The sequence below is a fragment of the Periophthalmus magnuspinnatus genome, chromosome 1, assembly GCF_009829125.3.
Source record: "Periophthalmus magnuspinnatus isolate fPerMag1 chromosome 1, fPerMag1.2.pri, whole genome shotgun sequence".
Classification (NCBI taxonomy): Eukaryota; Metazoa; Chordata; class Actinopteri; order Gobiiformes; family Gobiidae; genus Periophthalmus; species Periophthalmus magnuspinnatus.
Genome location: NC_047126.1, coordinates 7,424,826 through 7,436,937, shown reverse-complemented (window position 1 = coordinate 7,436,937; position 12,112 = coordinate 7,424,826). Strand labels below are relative to the sequence as shown.

General features: G+C 40.4%; 1 protein-coding gene across 1 annotated transcript in view; it reads left to right on the top strand.

Annotated features, from left to right (window-relative positions):
- Positions 1-12,112, top strand: part of mad1l1 (mitotic arrest deficient 1 like 1) — a 113,855-nt gene that overhangs the window by 60,360 nt on the left and 41,383 nt on the right. The window contains exons 16-17 of the mRNA XM_033982957.2: positions 3,291-3,504; positions 9,708-9,901. Coding sequence (XP_033838848.1) covers positions 3,291-3,504; positions 9,708-9,901 — 408 coding nt within the window. The remainder of the gene's footprint in view (positions 1-3,290; positions 3,505-9,707; positions 9,902-12,112) is intronic.

Below are 12,112 nucleotides of genomic sequence, written 5' to 3'. Positions count from 1 at the left end.
ATGCAAATAGTCAGAAAACATGAACTAGCCCTAATCCTGACCTGATAACAACACATGTTATGTAAAGGAACTTTAAACCATATTATACTGCTGTCCCCTCATCAAAAACACACCTGGAGTTTTTTGCTTCATTCACACTTGTTTAATTAATTCAAGGTCATCTTCTTTAAACACTCAAAAACGCTTCATTCACAATTTCCCTGTTTAATTACATCATAGATACAACTCTGAGCTGCAAAGTTTTAAGTACATTATACAAATGCAGACATTATAAAAAGTAAACTACTTATCCCAGGGTGACCAAATGCATATTTAAAAGGGAATTAAAGAATGCATATCTGTTATTTAATGGAAACAGCATGTCCAAACTTTTGATTGATGGTGTATGCTGAATTTTAAACAGACAAATAGATGAACTCTGCACAGCGTAAAGACATGTAGTTAAAAAGAACAAAAAGAACATTGAGACAAACTTCAGGATTGATTTGATCCCCGTAGAGCTTGTTTAATCTGTTTACACAAATGTGTGTTGGCATAGTGGAGCAGACTCTTATCCTCACATGCTGGCACTGCTCCTAATGCTCTTTTATGAACAGTTGCTGAGATGGCAAAAGAACTGGGACTGTCTTTGGATAGTTCCACTCTGTGAGCTTGGAGATGTTCCTGACCATATGTTTGCTTTCAGCTTGGACAGTTGCTGATGGATGGGTGTATTATGAAGAGTGAAGGCAAACTTTGTTGATGAAAAGTTTAGTTCTTCCAGTGTTCGAGTGAATCAAGATTAAAGCTGCCAGCAGGGCTGCACAAATGTAGCATATAGGAGTCGAATCTAAATCACATCTTGAGTTGGCGCAGTTATCAAATGGTGCAATTCTTTAAACGATAGAATGTACTCTGCAAAGAACAACGTATCCTGTCTTTTTTATAGACAAATCTTGTTTCTGTAGTTTAGATCTCTACAAATATTCTGAAATACATGGGACTCTTGTATCAGTTCACATTTCAATTTTCTCTTAAATGTGAATGCTCCTACAGTTGTTTAACCCTATTGTGGCGGATGTTATCGTTGCCAATAGAGCGCGGTTGTGGACTTTCCATCACCGTAACCCCGCAACCAATTGTGCTCTCATGTGAATATTAAACGTCATCTCAAATCAGAGTCATGGGGCTCTTTAAATATTTTCCTGTCATTACTATAATCTGTATACATTGTCCCTCTAAAATGACCAATCAGAGCGCAGGTGCCACAGGGATTTTCCCAGTCAGTTATTCTATGCGTCAAAGGAAAAATACGGATGGATGTGTAAAATAGAGGTAGTTATGTGAAAAAATCCAGTACATTCTGATACTTCCTTTAACGTGATTTTTATGACTAAAAAAGAATAAAAGTCTAGGTGAGCTGTACTGGTCTATAATGTGCTCAGTCCTTAAAGGGTTAAAGAGGGGGTATTACGCAAAATCGACTTTTTGGAGCCATCTGCTATGTTATAATGTCCTGCCCTCATCAGAAACATGCCTGAAGAGGATTTAGATATCATCCATGCATGTTTTAGCAATATTGTGATCTCTCCTGGGCACTATTCAAACCCTCCTTACAGTTAGCAGTACAATCCTGCCCAAGGCTCCACAAACATACATCATCCATTCTTCTACACAGCAATTTCTCATAGATATACAAAAGCAGGAGACAAAACGATACACTACAACTTCACAAATCTGAAATAACATATAAATGTGTTGTTTCTGGCAATGTGTAGCATTTTCAAAATAGTAAACAGTAACACTCGTAACACAGATAACACTCTGACCTAAATAGCAATAAATACCCCATGTGCAATACCCTGTCTAAAATATACCGGTACTCGCTGAACAGAATCGTACTTTTTAATTAATACATATCACAAATCTAATCACAGTTGCAGTACTTGTAGCAATTCAGTTTTTTTCCAAATTCATTCCAGGTCAGGTTAAGATGGTGTAACCGTTTTAGTCTCTATTTGGATGCACTTGTAAATGTAAAATACTGTTATTGTCCTCTGTATTTGAGACGTCATTCAACCCGTGTTACCGTGGTGACCTGTCCAGCCCCAGCACGCCTCTGCAATCTTTAGATCTGAACCAGACCTGACAACAAAACAACAAACAGCAGGAAAATCTGCGCCCAAACCAGACCAACATGACAATATGATGGAGAACAGGGGCCTGGATTCACAGTTTTTGAAAGATATGTCCAAACTTAAATGTGCAAATTGTTATCCTAACTTTATCGTTATTTGTTAGACATTTGCCATATTAAGTTAGTCCATTCAAATGAGAACTATCACATCTTTGGGGTTGAATATTGCCATCGCTTTTTGAAGTAATTGTAAAAACACGACTCACGATTTGAAATGTATTCTGCTCCCGTAACCACCCTCTGCCAGAGTCATGGTTCGATGTGAATTCAACCTGCTAAGGCCAAATGTGTCAATATCCAATCACGAAGGTGCGATTGTTGACAGATTGAAATTATTTGAAGCCATAAATTTAATCTGTCAAGTTTGTGGAGTTTCATTTATAGTCTTATTACTTTTAAAAATACTGACTCATCCATAGCATAATATTCACAGGTTTAAATATTCATCTTCTAGCAGCCATTTTGAGGACTTTCAAAATATATCAACCATAAACCAGTTCAAAACATCCATATTTGGACAGTTAAAGCAGACCTATTTTTCCCTTCACCATTTCCTCTTCCAAAGTTATATCTGGAGTGATTCGAGCATGTTTGAGCAATCTTTAATCGCTTATTTTCAAGACGCCATTGTCATTGTCTTCAGTATACACCCACTGCTCTCTACTTACTTCATTCTCCAATTTTATTTTCTTAATCGGCGGTACGTGTAGGATTCGGTAGCATTGTGTAGTCATTTTGGTATAAATGAAAAAAATCTGCGTCTCGCTAGTGTGATGTGCAGATGTCCACAGAACGTGCAGACAAAAGTAGAGTATTTCTGCTTTAAGACAAACGTATTCTGGCCCATGTCACTCCCCTCCACTAAATTATGAACATTTTAATATCAATATTTTAATAATATTGTGTTGCCACGTGAACTCAGCCTACAGGGTCTGATTCAGGCTCTGCAAAGAATATAATATCGAGCTCCAAGTTTGAGCCCAGACCCACTTTTCAAAGTTCTTCAGATGTTTCAGATTGAGCCCTCTTGTACTGTTTTCGCTGAAATGAAATGGTGCGTGCATGTGTATGTTTACAAATCAGCTGCCTGATCTCCCTGTTCTCTGTATCTCAGGGAGATTTTGATCCAGCCAAAACCAGACTTCTGCACTTCAAGATGAACCCCACAGCTGTTGCCAAGCAACAGCGGCAGCAGGAAGTGGATTCTCTGCAAGAGGAAGTGACACGTCTGCGGGAGCTGGTGCGCGTGGTGCAGGAGAGCGGGGCCCAGGATGAGAGCAGTGTGTTGGGGCTCAGCCTGAGCCTGCCCCCCTCTAAAGAGGTCTTGGGTGAGTGTATGTTTCACACAATAATGCTGCATTTCTGCTGGTGCTTCACTTTTTCCTCAGGGCCTGTCGGTTTTAGGAAGATGAAATAAATGCCCCAATTCCATAGAAATGTTTCTTCCAGTCTATTTATAATGCTACAATACACTCTTACTCGAGACTATTTCAACTTCAAGTTTTCTATAGAATTACTGCAACTAAAAAAATCTCTATTTAAATGATAGATAGAAAATGACTCCTATGGCAGGTTCTGAGAGGAGGAACAAGAAAACCTGTTTCACCTTTATGTTTATCTTTATGTTGCCAGGTTCATTCTTGGTACAAGTTCTTTTTGAAATTTCCCCCAGAAACATCATATTGTGTGTTTTTGACACTCCTGTTTTGAATACAATTATTTTGTTAGGAAAGGATTTTTATTTTTAAGGTTTAAGGTTAACAGTGTCAGATCTATGGCTAGATTATTTTGAAAATAATCTAAGATAATGGTGCCTAATGATAACTGTCAGCTCTCTGTATAAATGGCTTAAATATTTTGCAGAATCTGAAATATAATTCTGTTCACTACCCTTTATTAAAATAGTAGTCTAACCTGTCATATGCACTTTAACTAACTCCTTGTAACTCAAACTTCATTTGTGGCACAGCCTGACACTCTCGCCTCTGTGGGATAACAGAGACGCAACCTCACGCCCTCTTTTTCAAAAGTAGGGTGTAAAAAGTGACAGTTATATTTCACAAAGGTAAGTTTTTAGCTTTTGGTCGTGCACATTTTGTCTATTTTTTTAATCTTTCACTAGCTTCAATAATGAATATTCTTGTCCTAACAATCTTGTTGAAGCCATAAAATGTAATGTAATGTGATAATCCCAACAGAAAGTACTGGAAAGTGAACGACAAATCGAATGGCACTTTAGTAAAATGTGTGCTTAACTTTATAAACATGAAATAAATAACTCAAACCTTTCACCAAGTATTTTAAAAAAGCCACATTATAGAAAAGAATATCCTATTTAAACTTAATATCTGTAACATGCAGACCTGGTGCTTTGAACTACAGCTGGGAATCCATTAGATGTTGTCTACTGAGGACACATCAGAGCATAGAGACCTTTTGGGTTTATTATGAATTAGTTTTAGCTTTAGGATCTGGCAACCCAAAGTGAGGAGCTCATTCTGCTTTCTCTCTAGCACAAAATTAAATGGTAGTACTTTTGTAGTCCCTCAGTCGTCCAGGTGTAGGTTCCATAGTGCTCCATGGTCGTATACTAGTCTATGTGTCTTATACTTTTTCTGATACAGCTCATTCTAAAGCTATTCAGGAAAGATGTATGGATGCTTTATTAATCCTCAAGGGGGAAAATAAAATGCCAAGGACTCACATACAGACTACATGTTGACACGTGAACACAGACAGAAACACAACATAATGAACACTGCTCAACACCCACTTTAACATCAGCGCACAAAGATACAGCACGTCAATACCACAGCGTCAATGGTTTATTTCTGTTCTGTAAATGTGACTTTCTTAGTACAGTATAATACCTGCTCAGATGAGTTTTAGTATCGACTAGTATCTGATTTTTGATACGTTTGACAACCATATTAGGAAGACTGTTAATATTCTGTTTTGTTTTGCTTGATTGCTATGGCAAGTGTCCATATTTTCATCACTTTGAAACCCATGGATCGGCCCCTTCCCTCCTTTTTTTCTGTTAAATCAATATTTCATTTGTACACGTTTACTGATACTGATTTTTTATTAATTTTTTAGCTTTCCAAAGTTGTTCTCTCATCAAAAACATGCCTGAAAAGGTTTTAGATGTCATCCAATGTCTTGTTTGAGTTATGTAGTGATCTCTCCTGGCCTCTATTCGAACCCTCGTTACGGTTAGCTCAGATTCTGTCCACGCTTAGCCCACAAGTCTACTCCCACACGGCAATTTCTCCATAAATATACAAAAACATGATGCAAAATAGTGCTCTGAAGGGGGAGTGACAAAGGGAGGAGGGACTCTGAGCATCAAAAACAAAAGTGAAACTTGTAAAACACGTTAATACATTGTTTACGGCAAATATAGCTTTTTCAAAACAACACAAGGTAAAGTGATGATCTAAATACGTTCTTTGTTTGCAGTTAATACCCCATAGAAGTAATACTTAAATGACAAAGCCCATATATACTACTTCTAACGCCGTATTTGTAGTTTTGCGTTCACTGCTTAAATAGTTGAAACGTCTCTGCACATACCCACAGGAGAATTGGCACGTCGGTTGTGAGTGTGTTTTGATTTTTGACAGGCTTGACAGTGACGGCAGAAACAGGGGGGGGCTAGAGAGTGACAGACAAGAGCTAGCTTCAGTCCGCGCCGCGACAGACGCTAACGTTTTATCAGCACCGGGCCACTGACAGCCTCACGCACCAATACAGGATTAGCTCTAATTAGAGGACGAAGAAGTGTGAGACTATAGCCCGGGCGAGGAAGGCATTAGAAGTGTTTGAGGGTTTTACAGTCGTTTAACTATTGTAAGAGACTAATGCTGGGAAATGGTGGAAACTGCAGATAGTCATTACTGCTGCGTTAAGTTTAGGGCTGTAACTAGACTTAAAGGAACCCATATTACAGTATTTTCTGATCTGTTATAATGTTGTTTCCTCATCACAAGCATACCTGGAGTTGTCTTTTTTTCATTCACACATGTTCAACAAACAAACAAGACATATTTGATATATACATTCACATGCTTTGGAGATGTAGACAGACTAATATTAAAGGATTATTCAAATATGTGTGAATGAAACAAAACTCCAGGTGTATTTTTGAGGAGGTAACAGCTTTATAACATGGCTTAAAGCTCAGAGTTTGTTTTGTGTAATATAGGACCTGTATGTAAGATTTTGTTTTTAAATTGTGTAAACTTGGCCTAACTATGTCCTGAGATATGAGGCAAACATTTGATTCTCTTATTTGGGTTGCCAGGACTCTCTGTGAATTGAATCATCACTACCTAAATCCCAGCACCTGCAGCCAATCATAAATCAGTGCTAGTGCAGCCTCTGCAGCTCAGTGAGTGAATTCAGAGCTTTCACATGTGGCCTGTTCATATACTGAGAATGAGAAAAACTTGTATATGTCGTCTTTTGGCAGGTTCAGACTCTGGCAACACGGGTTCAGTCATGATTATAAGACATTTTTAAAGCTGTAAGAGCTCAACTGGGGTTCACAAATACGTTTTATTTGTTTTTAAACTTTTCATAACCTATTATAGCTTTTCTCTTATCAATTTCTATCCTTGAATGTGTTTGCAATGACGTGTCTTTAAAAACACAGCACTATTAATTATAAATAGCACTTCCTCTAGCTCCCAGCATGTCTTGCTGCATGAATTGAACAAGGTCTTGGCAAACTACACAACCATTTGTATGCACAAGAGATGGATTAAAACATCACACTACTTTGTAAAAGTGACAGAATGCAGTACTGTTGCCAATATTTCCTGTTGCTCCCAGCATGTTTCACAACTTGAATTTGGTTCTGGCAAACAACCATGACAGAGAGCTGTATGCATAAGAGATAGGCATAAATAATCGCCTGGGATTCTGGAAACACACGTCTCCAATACATAATTAAGATTTGAGTCTGGTCACTAGTTATATCTTTTAAGATGGTGTGATTGACAGGCGTGTTTGACAGGTGAATTAGACAGTCAGGGTCATGGTCGGTCTGGATCATAAACAAATATGGCTGCTTATGAGGGGAAAAAAGGACAAAAATATCACAGCTGAAAACCATCATGGATTTGTGTATTTTGAATGAGTAAAGCACTAAATCTGAAGTCAGAGAAATTTGACTTGTTTCAGAATAATAGGTGACCAATGAGGTCCTTCACTTCACATGCATCACTGAAATAAATAAATGTCATTGCACTGTACTGTCTGAATCTGTTTCAAAGCACAGCGGAGGGTGTGGGAACAAGAATATTATCCCTCTGTATTTAAAAAACAAAAACAAATCAGAGACATCATTATGGACTTGCCAGGCAACACAGATAAGCCAAATTGTGCAGATGTCACATTTGTTTTTGTTTTTTTTACTCTCAGGTAAAGTGACCAAACAGTCACCATTTTTATTTTCTGCACAAACATTTAGCATTGCGTGTATTCCTCATAGTGAAGTCTAGGTTTGTACTTGGTGGACTGACTTCTCTGCACAGCTGTGGTGTTTGTTGACCTCTCGGGGCAGAAGCAGTGCCTGTGGGGGAATATATCTGATATTAAGCTGTCATGGGAGGCAGAGCGAGCAGTAGATACGGAGCTGTGTGAAGGTGTGTGGACCTGTGTGGACCTGTGTGGACCTGTGTGGACCTGTGTGGACCTGTGTGGACCTGTGTGGACCTGTGTGGACCTGTGTGGACCTGTGTGGACCTGTGTGGACCTGTGTGGACCTGTGTGGAGCAGTGTGGACCTGTGTGGACATGTGTGGACATGTGTGGACATGTGTGGACCTGTGTGGACATGTGTGGACATGTGTGGACCTGTGTGGACCTGTGTGGACCTGTGTGGACCTGTGTGGACCTGTGTGGAGCTGGGACTGCAGGGGGAGATCACAGCCTGCGATGGAGATGGGAGGGAGATGGGAGGGAGGTGGGAGGGAGGTGGGAGGGGAACCGAGCAGCTGGGTCTGTGCTGCAGAGAGGAAAACTGCAGGAGTTAGAATCACTGGAGTTTAGTGGCATATATTAGTTGACAGGAAACAGGAACAAGGAACAGTCAGGCACATTCATAAAAATGTTTTAAAAACTAGGGATGCACCGATATGATACTGGCATCGAATATTGGCGCAGATGAGCTGGAAAATTAGCTGGATTGGGTATCAGTTCCATTGATTAAAGCTGTATCCTGGGTGGGCCTTTAACTGGCTGTAATACGACTATTTACAGGCTGATTTTGAAGCTGGTCAGTATATGTGAAGGATAAATAACAGTTGCATAACACTGTTGAAGTAATAAGTATCGACGCAAAAAAGTTGGACCAGTGCATCCCTACAAAAACAGCAATCCTTTGAGGTTTTGGAGAACACTTGTGTATTTTGAGTTTGGCAATTGCTTCCATGTAATGTTCCACAATATGGCATTAAACTAATCTATCTCTATGGAGTTACAGTTACAGGTCAGATCTATAAAGGTATTTTAAGAAACAATTGAATAACTGGGAGAGAGATGTTTAATGTCATACTGTGGAACATTTCAGGTGAAGCAACAACAGCTGGTGGCGGACCCTTAACTAGAAAAGTTACATAGTGCACCTTTTAAGACTAGTATTAGTACTGTCCATCTGTAATTATAGCTCTGTCAAAGTTGATGGGGCTATTGATATTTCATATGTCAATGTTTACTGTAGTTTAAACATTTTAACGCTGAAAGGGCAACATGTCAAACTCCAAATAAACCCAGACTGAAGCAGCACCAAACCAGGATAAATAAGAACTTGATTGAGAAGAATTTTCACCCAATAGCTCTGAATGTCTCTCCTCACTCTTCACCTTCATATCATATTGCTGATTGTCCTGTCAAAGTTTATAAAATGTTGTAAATATCTGCATGTAAATGTCGTGCCTTGTTTATGTTAATATGTTGTCTCAAAGTGGAACTGACTGTAAAAAAAAAAAAAAAACTCTAAATAATAAAACTCAAATGCAGGGACACAACTGATATGAAAGGATTAGTGCATGTTTGAGTATTTTAGCGATCTCTCCTGGGCCCTATTTGAACACTTCTTACAGTTAGTTAGCCTCTTTCCAAAGCTCCGCCCACAAGCGCACATCACCCATGCTGCTACACGACAATTCTCCACAAATATACAAAAGCGTGATACAAAACAAAACTGTACACAACAACTTGACAACCCTGATGCTACGTGCAGTAATTTCATTAGCGAGATGCATGCTGATTGTGTTGTGATAGCGCTCTGAAGGGGGGTTGACTAAGTGCAGAGAGCAAAGAGAGGGGTGACTCAGAGCATCAAAAATGTGTGAAATTGATTAAACATGTAAGTATCTTTGTTTTGGATGAATATAGCATTTTCAAAACTAAATTTGTTGTGTTCGCAGTAAAAAAAACCTCCTCAAACAAATAAAAAAACAAAACAGAAACCACTTAAGTTATGCCTCACCAGTCTTGTACCCCTTTCCGATGTGCGTTTGCAGAGCTGCGTAAACAGAAGGAGAGCTCGGAGCTGAAGAACCAGCGTCTGAAGGAAGTGTTCCAGAAGAAGATCCAGGAGTTTCGGACGGTGTGCTACGTTCTGACCGGATACCAGATCGACATCACCACGGCTAACCAGTACAGGCTAACATCTGTGTACGCCGAGCACATGGACGACTCACTGCTCTTCAAGAAGGTACGCTCCACTCAGCTCACGGTATGAAGACTCATTTCTGTCAAATCTAAATGGCAGTTGGACTTGTGACAATAAGCAGAATTGCTGTATATATATTTTTTGGTAATACACAGGCATTTTTATATAGCACTTTTCCACATTCGAGACACTCAAAGCACTTTACATCAAGGAACAACTCACCCATTCACACACACATTAGTACACAGGCACTGGGGGTGAGGTGGGTTAAGTGTCTTGGCCAAGGACACAACCAATTTGCAATCATTTGTAGCACCTGTGGGTCAGTGGACAAGATCGACTTTGATACAAAAGAATAGACTCAATACCCAATGCACTATACAACAGAATGTGATTTTCAACATTAAATGGTAGTACTTTCTTTTATATTCCCCTGTGGCCTAATATATCTGTGTAATCCCTCAGTCGTCCAGTAGGTTCCATAGTGGTCCATGGGCGTGTACTAGTCTATGTGTCTTATACTTGTTCTGATACAGCTGCGGATCATTCTAAAGATATTCAGGAAAGGTTCATTTCTGTCCTGTGAATGTGACTTTTTTAGTATCAATACCTGCTCAAATGAGAATCTACTTTTGATATTTTTGATAACCTTGTACTACACAATCTGCTCATCTCTATCGCTCTACCTTTTCCTTGTCTTTAGCTAGCTAGAACCAAACTGCTGCTAAAGAGGAGGAGTGGGCGGGGCCTGGGGACATAAGGAACAGTATGATTGGTCTAACCTGTATCCACAATCCAAACTCCGCCCCTGCACTCAGGTGTTCGTAATCAGAAACAGCTGGCAGTGTTGTGTGATGTCACAAGGCACTTAAAATTGCAGTGGCCCATGGAGCGAGGACACACTCATTTTAATACGTTTTTGACCAGAAAAATGCAAATATACTTGGTTTGCTTAAAAAAAAATAGAAGCACCACCAACAGTATACAATGTTATTAAAACACTACATGCACGGTTTAGTTTTGAATAATAATAATAATTTATCAGATTTATATAGCGCATTTTTTCATTCCCGCCGTACTCTGTGGTCGTATGATACTGCCCTGGGACAGACTGACGTGAGGCTGCCAGTCTGCGCCATCAGCCCGTCCAATCACCACCAACACACACCCCACATTCGTACTAGACAATGTGGGTAAAGTGCCTTGCCGAAGGACACAGCTGCCCCACTGTAGCACCTGATTTTCCCAGCGGTCTCCCATCCCAGTACTAACCAGCCCGGTCCCGCTTAGCGCCTGAGACCTGACGGGATCAGGCCTTGACGAGCCGGTCTGGTACCACTTTAAGCACAAGTAGTGTGAGTTTTCGGGGCCAATCAGAGCGCTCTTTTTGTGCTGACAGAGGACACGGATTCTAAACGCTCTAGCTGTCTCCTGTCCCATCTGATGTCTACGGCAAAGAAACTCCTGCCTTTATGATTGTGAGTGGCAATCTTTTTGAAAACTAGTCCCCACGAACGCAGACCGTCTACAAAAGAGCTCGAGCCGGCTAATGTGCACGTCCCATGATGCCTCTTGTAATCTACACTGTAACATTCTGCACTAAAAATAACTATTGCATCAAATTGTGGCCTAATAAGTCTAATGGACCAGTTGCTTGTTCAGCCGCTCCGGTGTTTGTGTCAGGGGACCGGGCCGCGTTCATTGATCTACTCTCTCTCTTTCTCTTTCCAGGCTCTCCTTACTACGCTCTCTGTCGCTAGCGTTTTTCCTTTCTCTCACTCTTTCTCTCCCCTCTCTCCATCCTCCCTCACTCTTTTCTCTCTCGCACTCTCTCACCCTACTGTCTCTCGCTTCTACTCTGTCTCCTATTCTACCTCTTCCCTTCTTCCATCTCCATCTCTTTCTCTCCTTTTGTCATCTACCCTTTCTCTCTCTCCCTCTTTCTCTCCCCTCTCCCTCCTCCCTCACTCTTTTCTCTCTCGCACTCTCTCTCTCCCCTACCATCTGTCTCTCCTACTCTCTACCTCTTCCATTCCTCCATCTCGCTCTCTCTCTCTTTCTCTCCAACCCTCTCTCTCCTATGCTCGTTAACTTTTCCTCTTCCTCCTACTCTCTCTTCCTCTCTTTCTTTTCCTCTCTTCCTTTACTCCTCTCTCCCCTCTTTCTCTCCCCTCTCCCTCTCTTTTCTCTCTCTCCCCTACCCTCTGTCTCTCCTACTCTCTACCTCTTCCCTTCCTCCATCTCCCTCTGTCT